Below are 14539 nucleotides of genomic sequence, written 5' to 3' on the forward strand. Positions count from 1 at the left end.
AAGCTTACAATTTAAAGATAACATACAAACAAATATATACAAAAAAGCTATTACAGAATGACTAGTAACAGAGGGAAGGCACTGGAAATAAGAACAGTTGGGGAAAGTTTCCCATAGAAAGCAGGTTATTAGGAAGGAAGCCAGGGAGGTCAGTAGTTGGAAGTCTTAGAAGAGCATCCTAGGCCCCGGAGGGAGCCATAGAAAATGCCAGCCAAGATGGCACATTTTGTTCATAAATCACCAAGAGGCTGGTGTCACTGATCAATTGTGTCAGGAAGTAAGGTGTGAGACTGGAAAGATGGGGAATTAGGTTATGAAAGCTTTGAATGCCAAAGCATTTCTTTGTACTGTCATGGGAGTTGAGATTGCCAAGTGAATTGGTTTAGAATTATGTCCTCAGACACAAGATTAACTTACAGGCGAACAATTCTTCTGACAGTTCTGCCTGTAAGTAAATTAACAATGATCATAAATAAAAATCAAATGTAATAAAGTATCACCTTACTCTTAAGACATTTAAACACAAGAGATATTTTTAACACTATTGTAAATTTTATTTGCCAATAAATTAAAGTGTTACAATATTTTATTCTTTAGAACACTTTTAAAATTCAAATCCCTTAAGAAAAGGGTTGCTCAGCTTCCCATTTAATCTTCAGATTCAGAACCTTCCTCATCTTGACTAATCTGGAAATAACGAAGTTCGTAAGTCTCCTTGTCAGATGCAACCACCCGAAGCCAATCACGAAGATTATTCTTCTTAAGATACTTTTTGGTAAGATATTTTAAGTATCTGATAGGGAGAAAAAAAATTTATTATCAGCATCTTACAAAATCAAACAGAATTAAAAATAATATGGCCCATTATAATACAGGCCCCCTGAGAACCTCTCAGATTGTAATTACTAATTACTTTGGGGAAAGAGAATGAATTATTATGCTTTCACCTGAACATTCAAGAGTGTATGTTTGTGTGTGTGTGTACACATACATATGCATGCATTAATCAAAAGACAAAATTTACTCATCCTGGAAGAGCCAGGAAAAGTCAGGCAATATCTGAAACAACCTTAATATTGGCAAAAAGGTCTTTTTCACACGTCTTGCCCATTGAGAAGCCATTTTAAGAAGGGAATGACACACACCCATGCTAACTCCAGATGTGCAACAGTTTTGCCTTAAGGGACATTAGATAAATTAAAGAAAGCAAGTTATGTTCTTACCGTTTAGAGAACTGTTTCTCAGACACAACTGTGATCTTATTCTTGAAGCGTTCAATATGAACAACATTCCCTAGGTTCCCAGTTTTTCCATTGACTTTAACTTTCTCCTTCAAGAATTGCTCCTATTTTGAAAAATACAAAAAAATACAACACTAGGGAAGGTAACCCTAGATATTCACTAGGGAAGGTACCCTAGGAATACAACTTAGGTTAAAATCAAAATAAATACACGTTTCTAATATAAAACAGGCACACATAAAAAATATGCAGCACATTTACTTACAGGTTAGTTACCCTCCAAGGATGAATATAAACTATTACTTACAAAATTTCCAGAATCAAAGATTCCATCTTCAACTGGATGAGTAAGGTCAAGGTTAAACTTCCAAGTTGATCTCTTAGCCTTCTTATCTTTGGGCTTTAAAAAAACCAAAAAAAACTTTGTAAGTTATTTTAATAAATGAGTCTATCTCCTACAAAATGCAATAGATTCAGTAGAAAACTTCAGAAAAAAACAGTCTGGAAATGCACCTTATTTTATACACTGTTCTTAAAACAGTATGCAGAACTTTGCCAAGAAATCACTTTAAATATATGATAGGGAAAAAATAATCCATTCAACATCTTGTGGATCCTTTCATAAAACAAAACATAAATTAAAGTACAGATTCCCACATTAATTTGCTTAGATTTGGCAAGTATCCACACCAAAAGGTTTTTTTTTAAATCCACTGAGTAAAGCTCTTTTTTTCCTAAACATACACATGTTTAGGAAAATAGCAAAAGTTTCCCTTAGCAGTTAGGGAAAACAATGTTTTGAAGGTTCAGAAAATTCATTAAAAAAAAAATTCTCTAACATTTGTAGCAAGTAGTTATTATCTAAAACTACAGCTGTAAAATGGAGCCTCGCTATTTTCTTCAAATGTGATTTAGTAAGAAAGATTTTTTTTAAATTAAGAGATTGAATAAAAAGTTGTTTGCATGCCCTCTAGACATAATTGCTGAAGGTTCATTTATTCCTATCCATAATAAAGAAAAAAACTTTGTCTTGACTGGGCCTCTTAACAGGAAAATTGGTTAGATGGAATAATGAACCTCACAGCAGGGCTGGGCTCTAAGGTCCCATAATGCTGGAAAGGAAAGGCTGGTTAATGAGAAAGTTTTCAATATTACTTAAAACTGTTATTGCCTGCTGACTTTTGGCAAATCACTGAAAGTAGACAAGATCATCTTTCCTGAAAAAATTTTGACTACACATCAAAATCAGGTTCAGTTAGTACATGGCAGGTGTGACCATGCTTTACAAGTCTGAAAAAAGGCTACTAAACACTTCATATCCTATATTACTCCAAGGTCTACATCATAGCTTGTGCCATCTAGAGTTCAACACCAATGTTTGACATTAGAAGTCAAGTATGGCTATCCAGGGTAACACATATATTATGTGGAGTACAAAGAGTTTTGACATCCTCTTACTTCCAAATCCAGGATTTCTCACTGTTCAGATGCATCTTAAAGAATATGAAACAAAAAATACTTGTAGTACCAGCTTCCCAAGAGTTACAGAAAGTGGAACTTGGGAATGTTTATTTATATGACATTTTCACAGGCTGTCCTTGTGCACAGAATGCTCCCTCCCCAGTTTTTAAATGCCTTTCACAATCTTTAACTAGTGAGTTCTGTTAATTATCTCCTATTTATCCTGAATATAGTTTGTATCTGTTGGCATCTTGTATCCCTCGTTACTAGGAGAGCAAGGGCCTGTCTCATTGTAGAAACTTAATAAAAGTTTACTAATTTGATGCTTTGGCCTTAGTTCTTCCTCCATAAAAGGAGGGGGTTAGACTAAGTGGCTTCTAAAGTCTCTTCCAGCTCCAAATCTACTCCACAGAAGATAGAGCACTGGACTTGAGTTCAAATCTGGCCTCAGACAGATCTTACTAGCTGCCTAACTCTGGGCAAATCACTTTATCTGCCTGTTTCATCAACTATAAAATGGGGAACCTGAGCACTTACTCCCCTCTCCCTTGATCGTTGTGAACATCAAGTAAAAACTGAGCACAAGCTATACATTATGCTTATTCCCTCCTTCACCTATAAGGGGACTCTCACCTCCCAGGGTGCTGGTGAGCATCAAATGAGGTAATCATAAATGGGCTGGCAAAGAATCTGGTTGTCAAGCAGGAGTAACACATGCTTATTCCCTCCCTCACCTATAAAATGAGAGTAGTATTGACCTCTCAAGAATTGTCATGAGCAAAAAAAGGGGCGTTTTTAAAAGATGAATTTAGCTGACAGCCTGGTACACAGTAGGTGCCATATAAATGCTTAGCATGGAGATGACAGTATAGTCTCCTCTCCCCACTATTGTGAACATCAAAGTAAGGCTGTAACTGTAAATACTTGACACAGCCTGGTATACAGCAGGCGCCAGTCTCGGAATTGGCCAAGTTAGTACAATTTTATAAAAATGCACGTACGAATACGTGCGTAAATGACACAATCACGTAACGCGCAGACAGCAGCGCGGTGAAACCCTTAAAGGCAGACCCCGGCCACCACGAGTGCCTTCGTGGGGAGGGTCGTTCAGCTGGGGATAACGGAAACTTTAGTCGAGTCCCGCTGTCCGTGACCTCGGAACCTCCGCCCCACCAACCCCCTCGGCCTCCGCAGGGGGGAGACTGAGGCCCGGCGCATGTGACGTGGCCCCTTCGGGATCAGCCCAGGGTGGGGGGGATGGGGCAGAAAGGTGTCGAGCCCAGTGCCGTCCGGGTCCTCGTGGGAGGTGGAGGAGGGGCCCGGAAGGGCCCAGTTAGACCCTGACACTCGACGCCCCCCACACGCACACACACAGACACAAGCACGCACACACGCGAACACCCTGAAGCTTCCTCGGACCCCCCCCCAAGTTCCCAGGCTGCCTGTCATCCCAGCCGGCGCCGCTGCCTCCCAGGCTTACCGGCGCCATCTTGATCACACTACGGGGAAAGAGGAGGATCGCGCCTGCGCGCTGCTTATTTATAGCACGCCATACGCCAAGGCACGCAGTGAGTGACGCAAAGACGCTGCCGCCGGGAGGCCGAGGAGGCATAAGTTGGTAACCAAGGAGACGAGGGGCGTGACCTGGAGTGGGAGGAGTCGGAGGTACCCTCCTCAGTAAAACCCGCTGTGCTGATTCTCACGTGTAGCAAATCCTAGGATTTGGAACTAGAGATGGGGACTGTGATCCCCATTTTACAGATGAGGCAATCGAGGCTGAAAGAGGAGAGGTGATTTTGTCCAAGTAGTCACATGCTCAAATCTAGTGTGCATTTTGGCTGCCATAATTTAGGGTCAGAAGTGGTATAGACAGAACGGGAGTGAGTATGGGAAAATTTATTGAAGGCAGCACTTTGCAAGTGGATAATCAGTCACGCAAAATATCTCTTCTCTTTCACATTCTCTCAGCAACTCGCTCGAGTGACGAAGACAAACACGTTTTTGCAGGCACTTGCTCCCAGCTTCACTATTCAGGGACTCAGTTTGTTGTGTCGCAGTTCTCTTTTATTGTCCTGACTCAGTTTCCCTAATTGTCCTGCCTCGGTTTCCCTGAATTGTTCTGCCTCAGCTTCTAATTGTTCTGCTCAGTCTTGCAACACCACCCTCTCTCTCCTAATCATGATGATCCAGATAAGGAGAAAGACCTATCTTAGACATCAGAATGTTAGGTGCCTCTCCTCATTCTGTCATCCCAGTTTATCAGATATTCCCCGTGCCTTCCCCCATCCGGTCAGAACCGGATTGTTAGTCCCGGCTTCCCGCTTTTGACACTGACTCCGCCCCTGCCTCGGTCTACCCCCTCTGTCTGAGCAATGTGTATATGTCATTGAAAACTCACATTGTTGACTGGATTCTTGAAGACAATAGTCTCATTCAGCCCTGGGACCAAACCATGGATCCATTTTTCAAAAAATTTATTAAATACTCTCTAATATCTCTATCTTGCCTCAGTTTCTCTGGCATTACAAGTTTTGTCCGCCGGTCAAATAAGGAGGCAGCATAATGCAATGGCTAGAATTCTAGAAAACCAGAGTCAGAGAGCTTGGGGTCACCAACACCCAAATTCCATCATCACCCAGCCTCTAACGATCTCTGAATTCTAGAGTCTTCCCTCTGTGAATTATTTCCTTAATCATTGCAAGGTGTTGCCTGTACCATTAGAATGTAAGATCCGGAGCGCAAGAGAAGTGCCCTTCGTCTCTCTGGCTCCAGCATGTGGGATGGCTCTGGAGGAGAAAATGAGGCTGGTGACTTACTTCAATTCAATTCACTGGCACATCTTGGAATCACCTTCCTGATGGCATGATCCTCTTCTAGAAAGGGCAAGCTGCAACCTCTGTGAAGAGAGCTCTCTTCCTAGATACCTCAATTGGACATTTTTCTTTCTTCTTTGTTTCATCTTTCTTTCCTTCTCACCCTCCCTCCCTCCTCCCTTCTTCATCCTCCCTCCCTCCCTCCTTCCTTCCTCCCTCTTTCCTTCCTCTCATCCTTCCTCCTTCCTTCCCTCCTCCCATCCTTCCCTTCTTTCTTCCTTCCCTCCTCCCATCCTTTCCTTCTTCCTTCCTTCCTTCCCTCCTCCCATCCTTCCTTCTTCCTTCCTTCCCTCCTCCCATCCTTTCTTTCTTTCTTCCTTCCCTCCTCCCATCCTTTCCTTCCCTCCTCCCATCCTTTCCTTCTTCCTTCCTTCCTTCCCTCCTCCCATCCTTCCTTCTTTCTTCCTTCCTTCCCTCCTCCCCTCCTTTCTTTCTTTCTTCCTTCCCTCCTCCCATCCTTTCCTTCCTCCTCCCATCCTTTCCTTCTTCTTCCTTCCTTCCTTCCTTCCTTCCTTCCTTCCTTCCTTCCTTCCTTCCTTCCTTCCTTCTTTCTTCCTTCCTTCCTTCTTTTTTCCCTCCCTCCCTTCCTCCCTTCTTTCCTCCCTCCTTCCCTTCCTACCTTCTTTCCTCTCTCCCTCCCTCCCTTCCTCCCTTCTTTTCTCCCTCCCTCCCTTCCTCCCTTCTTTCCTCTCTCCCTCCCTCCCTTCCTCCCTCCCTCCCTTCCTTCCTTCCTCCCTTCCCTTTCTTCCTCCTTTTTCTTTCCTCTCCCTCTTTTATGCTCCATATTCTACAGTTCATACCCTTTGCACAGCCACCTCACTTAAATCCAATTCACTTGCACTTCATGGTATCATCTCTGCTGTCAGGGTCCTCCTCCAGAATAAAGAACAGTGCCTGGAACATAGGAAATGCATAATAAATAAACTTTGACTGTCTGATTGAATTGTTTTGATCTTAGGCAAGTCATTTAATTTGGGGGAGGCAGTGAAGGCTCCAAACTCCCTTATCATTCTATAGTATTTATGTGCAGTGGATAATTATTGGACCTGGAGTCAGGGTGACTGAATTCAAATCTTGTCCTGGACATTTACTAGCTGTATCACTAGGCACTTAACCTATTACCTGATGTTAAACCTTACCTGGATGAAAAACTTAATCTTTCTTTGATTCAGTTCTTTCATCTGTAAAAGGGAATAATAGTACCTACATCACAGAGTTATTGGGAGGTTCAGTTGAATTAAGAAGTTTTCAAACCTTAAAAAATGCTAAAAAAAAATGCTACTAGCATCATCAGCAGCATAATATTGGGTGGAAAAAGGCACACGTGTTCTCATGTCTCTGTCACTTTCTCTGTCACTGTAAATTTCTAAATTTCTCATAATTATAAAATTTAGCCATAGTCTTTTCATCTGCGTTTCACAGTGAACTGGGACTAAGCTAAGTCACCTGATTTCCATCCAGAAGGCCAAGAAATCACTGACTTGAGACAGACAGAACCTAGTGTGCTATAGAAAATCTTGAAATTCTGCCTAACTTTCTAACTTAAGCTAATTTCAAATAAGGTGAATTTAAGGACAGGAATCTAAAGAGGGGCAAAGGTTTTTGTACCTCCTAAAACTATTGACTTTTTTTTTTTTTAAACTTGAGGCTTTTCTGTGGAGAAGTGATAACTGGGTTATTTTCTTATTCTATCACTAGGGATGATAGAGACTAGCAACATAGGCAACAAGATGGGATTGCTTTTTGGATCTTAAAGTCAGAGAATCTGGGCTCAGTTACTTGTTACTTTTGTGTGATTGTGAACAAATTCTTTAACATTCAGTTTCCTCAACTGTAAAGTTTGGATATGAAATTAAATAACCTCCAAGTTTCCTTCAAGCATCAGACTTTGAGATCCTTGCTGTTGATGACCTCCCTCTATGACAGATGAAGTTATTTAAACAAGGGAGACCTAAAAGCAATTTAAGAAGGATTTCCAAACAAAAATGTCCACCCTGCACTTGTTTACTTTAAAAGGCAGGAACTTCCAAAGTTGCTCAAATCAAGCCCAATTTGTCTGAACATTCTCTTTCAAAATTAAAATGTATTATTTATAGAAGAGAGGGTGTGCTTACAGCACCACAGATTCATTTGGAGTTAATTTGGAGTAAATTAGAGTAAATTTTATAGTATGGCTTATCATTTTCATTAGAAAGTTGGAAGTTAATAATAACCACATTAATGTATCTATTTGTTAGTGAATTTGATCCTTATCAATATCCCTTTGATGTGAATGAAGACTGTAAGACCTGAAGTTTCAGAAATCATCTTTGATACATTCTAGCTATGTACCATTGAACAAATAACTTTTGTATACTTAAAGCTCTTCATGATAAAATGAGGATAATAATACTATGATCCACAGGATTGGTTGGTTTTCTAATACTATAGTTTGTGAGCCCCCACTAGTGACCTCCTTCTGATAATCTCATGATAGGTATTAAGTCAACCAGAATTAAAAAGCTTTTAGAAAGGGTTATTTACTAAGAGAATATGGTTAAGAACAATTGGTCCAAACATTTCCCCAAAAGTCTGTGACAGTCTCTCATCAATAGACCATATAGAGTTAAGGGGTAAGTGGGGTAAAAACATGTGGCCAAGAGTTGTCTAATTGCCAGAAATCCTTTTTATAGTGGAACTAATAAAGTACTCCTTAGGCATTGTGTAGCATTTTTACTAAACTCCTGATAAAGTTGTGAAGCTGACTTTTCTCAGCGTGCCTGGGGTTGTCATCATCTGGTTTGTCTTAGATGATGCTAGAAATCTGATAAAAATTACAAATCCTCTGATACTTTCAATTTCATAAGGACATCTTGCAACCAAATGGAGGAAGAAGAGTCTCATTTCCTTCCCCTTCAAAAACCATTCTTCTTCAGGGATTTTGCTGAGATATCCCTGCTATCAGGAACTCAAATCCCTGATTATAATATAACTTTCTGCTTTAATACAAACCTTTTATAGCATTATCATATTCAAAATTATAATAGCTATGATTTTAAAAGTGCCTATGTTCCAGGCACTAGGCTAAATGCTTTATAAAATATATCTCATTTAATTCTCATAAAAACCCTCTTCAACCACCAATCAAAATGTATTTTGTGTCCGACATCATTTCATTGTATCTAATAGCTTTCAAGCACTTTAAAATTGAGGAGTTTTTACACTTATTCTAAATTCATTTATTGATTCAATATAGGTGCTTTCCCCTGTTAAGGTATCAGAGTATGTTTAGTATTTTATTAGTTGCTTTAAGCTAGGGTAATTGGGCTTTTGGTGAACTTTTTACACAGACATTGGTGTTAATACATTTTATAGAGATATGTAAGAAAATAATTTGGAACAAAAGGTCCAATTCAGCATGATTTTTGAGACTGTCTTGCTCTTTCCCATACTATTCCAACTTTAGTCATTATCTATTGACTTCTTTCTGGTTCATCAGTTCCTCCCTCTAGTTTACAATGACTCTAAGAAAAATCTACTTGAGAAACTGCATCTTTGTTCTTCTTTTTGCCCTTTTCTTCTCCATTAGATAGCTGATTGTGGGGAACACAAGTTAATCTCTGTGATGGGGCTACATATAAAGCTATTTGATTTAATCTCTTGCAGAATACATCTGAAGAGGTTTTCCTCTGAAAATTCTAGCTAAATTTTAGCTTGAATCATATCCCAAAGATTTGTTTATGGAAGGGTGAAGAGGAGAGAATGATCTCTCAAAAGCAAATCTCTTTTAGTATAGAAATTGCATCTCCTTTGAGGTTTTGAGCATTAAATTTAAATTCCCACATTCTGACTTCTATATCGTGAAAGCTAACAGATCAAATGTGAAGGGCATATTTGATGCCCTCAGATTGACAAGGGATCTCAAATCCTATGATTAGATCTAGAAAACACCTTGAGATAAATCCAATTCTAAAAACAGGATTAGATTTAAAGTCAGAGGACATGGATTGAAATCCTAGCTTTGCTACCAGTATGACTTTGGGAAAGTCAATTAACTTTCTAAATCGCACTTCCCCCATCTGCAAAGTAATGAGATTGAAAGGGACGATCAAAAGTTTAATTTCAGCTCTAAATGTTTGAGCCTCTTATCTCTTCCCTCCCCTATTTTGCAGATGAAGAAAGTGAACTCCACACAAGGAAAATGACTTAGTTCAAGGTCACATAGCTAGGAGTTTCCAGGGTTGCGTTTTTTTCTAAGTTCCTCTGACTTAAAATCCAGGCTCTTTGGGGACAATAGTTCCATTAGAGAGCAGTGCTTACAAGCTTGTAAAATGCCTCAAGGACTTTGCTGTCAGCAGATATTAATTAGAGCACCTTCCTCAGGCACTAATTTCATTAGTCTGAAGCAGTTTCTCTAATCAGTGTGAGCTTCAGGAGGCATTGCATGGAGACTTCCCAAGCCCACACCTGGACATTTGCCTTTTACTTGTCCCTTCATTTACCCACTGAACTCAGAATGTGCTAAATTTGAGACAGTTACTAAATGAATAAATACCTTTTTTTGGATTGGTTGCATTCAGTAGGCCATTGTATTCTATCACTTAATAAAAAGACAAGATCTTAATTCTGACCATAACACTTAATTGTATAAAAACCATTTTTTTACTTGTTTCTGTAATTTTTTTTTTTTATCTCAAAGTGACCTATTTACTTTTTGGCCCTCCAACTCTCTTGCCTGGGATGCACACTTCCTTAAGTCCACTCCCTAGAATTCCTAGTTCAGTTTAAGGCTCCGTTCATGCATCTTCTTTTTTGGGAAACCTTTTTTGATTCCCATAGTTGTTTCACATAGTGGAGAAAGTCCTCAACTTGAAGTCAGGAAAGTTTGGATTCAAAACCTCACCTATGACTAGGTATGACCTTGGATAAATCACAGCCTTATTTTCCCCATTTATAAAATGAGGATAATAATAGCACTATTTCAGAGAGTTGTACAGCTCGGGTAGCAAGTGTCATGCACTGTGCAAACTCTATATTGCTTACTTATTAAGACTTATCTATTTAGTTGTTATACTCCAGAATGTAAGCTACTTAAGGACAGTAGGTTAGTACAGTGTCTTGTAGATATTAAGTGGTTAATAAATTCTGACTCCTAATTGGATTGCATTTAATCTATTTCTTCCCTATTTTTTCTTTTTCTTTTCAAATTAAAAATGACTGTTTGCCTAATAATTTTTCTCATTCACAAAACATTCAGTTAATCAATGATTTAACAAATACTTATTGCATTCAACTCTGATCCTCATGAGGCAATGTGTCATGATGTCAGATATATCATAGAGAGGGAAAATGTCAAAAGGGCTACTGTGAGGGAATTTCAAGTTTTGGGGGACAAAAGGTAGTTCTGAGTACTGTATGCACCCCGATTTAAACAAAGAGGAAAAAAAGGTAGCATCCTTTTGGACAAATGACTAGAGAGACAAGAAACCACTTCTCTTTTACTCTATCAATCCAAATACATTTACTGAAAACTAGCACTCTACTAGCAGCTGTGAAGAATACAACAGAAGAATAAGAGATTCCTCCTTTTGGAAGGACTTTATGGTCTGTTTTATGGAGATGAAAATAATATAGGAAATAGAATAAAATAGAATGCTAACTTATACAGAAATTATAAATACAAAACAGTTCTGAGATGGAGGGAGGAGTATGGGCTAAATATCAGGAAAAGTTCACCAGGCAAAGCATAACTTGAACAAGTCATTGAAGCCAAATTAGGAAAGATTGTAAAAACAGTCTGAGGAAGAAAAATATCAAATTTCCAGGATCAATTTTTTTTTAAAAAAGTGAATTCAAACTAGTGAAGAAGATATGAAAGGACTTATTGAGAACTGCTTGCCATGAAAAATAATGATTTAAATGAATGTTTACAAAAAAGAATTTGTCCTAAGAAAAAAAGAAATTTAATAAATCATAAGTGACTCCTAAAGGGGAAAAAACCCAGCAAATTTTATCAAACATTTAAATATTTAATTCTAATATGATAAACTTTGAAAAAAAAAGAAAAAGAAGGGAACCTGCCAAAGTCCTCTTATGATACAAATAAAACCAGGGAGAGTCAAAACAGAGAAAGAAAACTGTAAACCAATATCCCTAATGAATATTGATGCAAATATTTTAAATAAAATATTATCAAAGTAACTTTAAAAACATATCACAATACTATATCACGTTAATAACAAAAATAACAAAAAACATGATTATATCAATAGAATCAGAAAAAGATTTTGGCAAGATACAACATTCTTTTTAAAAACACTCTAGAGGGGCAGCTAGTTGCTGTAGTGGATAGAACACCAGCCTTGAAGTCAGGAGGACCTGAGTTCAAATATGAGCTCAGACACTTAACATTTCCTAGCTGTTTAACCCTGGGAAAGTCACTTAATCCCAATTGCCTCAGGAAAAAAAAAAAAAAAACAAGCAAAAAAAAATCACTCTAGAGAATGGGAATAAATGAATTTTCTTTAATATAAGTAATATCCATTTAAAACCAAAAACCAGAATTATTTGTAATTAGGATAAGCTTAAAGTCTTTCCATTAAGATTTAGGGTAAAACAAAAATGTTCACTCTCAACCTTTACTATTCAATGTAGTGATAGAAATCCTATTTATAATGATGAGACATGAAAAATAAATTTAGGAAATACACATAAGAGACAAAACGACCACTTTTTCAAATGATGTGATAGGATTGACTAAGAAAATCCCAGAGAATTACCTAAAAAAATTTAACAATTTCAACAGTTACGTGATACAAAATAAATCCTTTTGAATTATTAACATCTCTGAATATTACCAATAATATCTTGCAGAAAGGAAGAAAAGCCATTTAAAATTACTACAGAAAGTACAAGATATTTGGGAGGCTGCTTACCAAGAAATACCCAGAAACTAAATGAAAAACTACAAAATAGTATTTACATAAATTTAAAAAAAACAGAATAACTAATTGGCAAAATATTAATTACTTATGGGTAGGCTGAACCAATATAATAAAACTAAATTTGTTGACTTATTCAGTACTATGTCACTCAAACTTAGAATTACTTTGTAGAACTAGAATAAAAACAATTTATTTAGAGAAAGAGATGGTGAAGAATCTCAAAGGCAATTAAGGGGAGAAAGTGGGAAGGAAGAATTTCTAGCAGTATCAGATTCTCCTTCTACGTTACAAAAACCATAATCATCAAAACAATTTGTTATTGGGTAAGAAATAGAGAGGTTGATCAGTATAACAGATAAGGTACATAATTTACAGAATCAAATGAGCACAGTAGTCTAGTGTGTGATAAAACCAAGAGTTCAACCTAACTTTTGAACAAAAGTTATTGGGAAAGGTGGAGTGCAGTCTGGCAGAAATTAGGTATAGATAAACTATATCCTACATTATCATCATTTACTAAGAAAAGCTTCATGACTTAACATAACAGACATAAACATGACATTATACACACGTTAGAGAAGCAAGAAAGAAATTGGATCTATGGAAAGAAAAAAATTATAATGAAATACGGTAGAGTTACAAAAGTAAAATGGACAATTTGTCTAAAATTAAAATTTTTGCAAAGAAAATCAATAAAATTAAATGAGAAGAGAAACAGAGAAAAACATCTTTACAGAAATTAATTTCTAAGATATATAGGGAAAATTTCTGAGAATAAGGGCTATCTGCAGGCCCTGTGTCAGACATAGGCTCATGAGGGGAAAAGGAACTAGATTGAGAATATAAATGTTTGTAGTATCAATCAGTGGAAGTTGGAAAGGAAGGTAGAGACCAAACTGAACTTTTGTAGGTAAGGAGATTATTGAAGGGTTTGGAACAATGAGAATGAAGTGATACTTTAGGGAGCTTAGTTCTTGAAGCCACCACACACACACACACACACACACACACACACACACACACAAAGAGCTATTAATAAAAATTGTACATATTGGTCCTTTTCCTTTTCCTTTGATTTCTTTGGGATGTGAACCTAGTATAGCTGTCAAAGAGTATATGCATAAAGGATATGATAGTTCTTTGGGCTTAGCTCTGAATTGTTTTCCAGAGTGGTTGAATTAGTTTGTTCCTCCATCAGCAGTCTATTTTCTCATATGTTTCCCAGGATTTGGCTTTTCTGATAGGTGTGAGGTGATACCTCAGAGTTGCTTTAATTTACATTTCTCTAATCCAATAGTGGTTTTTAAATCACTATTTTTTTTTAAAGCATTTAAAAAAGATAGCTTTGATTTCTTCTTCTGAAAACTGCCTGTTCATATCCTTTGACCATTTATCAATTGGGAAATGACTCTTATTTTTTATAAAGCTGACTCTATTTCCCATATATTTGAGAAATGAAGATTTTAGCAGAGAAACTTATTGTAAAAAATTTTTGATTATACTTCATTGTCTGGGATAATCAAAATGTAGGTCTATTTTTTGCTTTTGCTTTGTCTGAGATGATTGCTACTTCTGCATTTTTATTTCTGCTGAAGCAGAATAGATGCTGCTCTAGTCCTTTATTTTAACTCTATGTGTGTCCTTTGTTTCAAGTGTGTAGTTTATTGTTGAATTCTGGTTTCTAATCCATTGGCCTCCATTTGATGGTGAACTCATTCCATTCACATTCATAGTTATGGTTACTATGTATTTCTCCCCATTCTATTTTCCTCTGTTTATTCTTTTCTTTCCTCCTTCCCCCCCCCTTTTCTTAGCTCCCTCTCTCTTCTCTCATATTTATTATAAAGTCTGTTTGGCTTCTGACTGCCTCCCTTTTATAATTCCCCCATCCCAACTCTCTATTTCTTATTCCCATTCCTCTTATATTTTCCTATTGCATAAGTAGAGTTCTATAGCCATCTGAGTATTTATAAAAATTCTTTTCTCTTTAAACCAATTTTGATGCAAGTAAGATTGTAGTACTACCATCCCTCCTCCATTT

At 37.5% G+C, this 14539-nt stretch overlaps 2 protein-coding genes across 3 annotated transcripts in view; both read right to left on the minus strand.

Moving 5' to 3' along the window:
* Nucleotides 1-530: 530 nt before the first annotated feature.
* Nucleotides 531-4281, minus strand: RPL22L1 (ribosomal protein L22 like 1). The gene is made up of 4 exons (XM_051983173.1): nucleotides 4183-4281; nucleotides 1549-1641; nucleotides 1224-1345; nucleotides 531-793 (listed from the first exon to the last, which is right to left on the minus strand). Exons 1-4 carry the CDS (start codon nucleotides 4189-4191, stop codon nucleotides 649-651), a joined length of 369 nt encoding a protein of 122 aa, XP_051839133.1. The 5' UTR covers nucleotides 4192-4281; the 3' UTR covers nucleotides 531-648.
* An 878-nt stretch (nucleotides 4282-5159) lies between these two features.
* Nucleotides 5160-14539, minus strand: part of EIF5A2 (eukaryotic translation initiation factor 5A2) — a 34708-nt gene continuing 25328 nt past the window's right edge. Inside the window, exons 6-7 of one of the 2 annotated variants that reach the window (XR_007951599.1) lie at nucleotides 6376-6469; nucleotides 5160-5488 (exon numbers count right to left, since the gene is read on the minus strand). The gene's annotated coding sequence lies outside the window, so the exon portion shown is untranslated. Of the gene's footprint in view, nucleotides 5489-6312; nucleotides 6470-14539 lie in introns of those variants that run through there. The other variant, XM_051983174.1, reaches the window with a different exon arrangement.

The sequence above is a fragment of the Antechinus flavipes genome, chromosome 3 (assembly GCF_016432865.1).
Source record: "Antechinus flavipes isolate AdamAnt ecotype Samford, QLD, Australia chromosome 3, AdamAnt_v2, whole genome shotgun sequence".
Taxonomy (NCBI): Eukaryota; Metazoa; Chordata; class Mammalia; order Dasyuromorphia; family Dasyuridae; genus Antechinus; species Antechinus flavipes.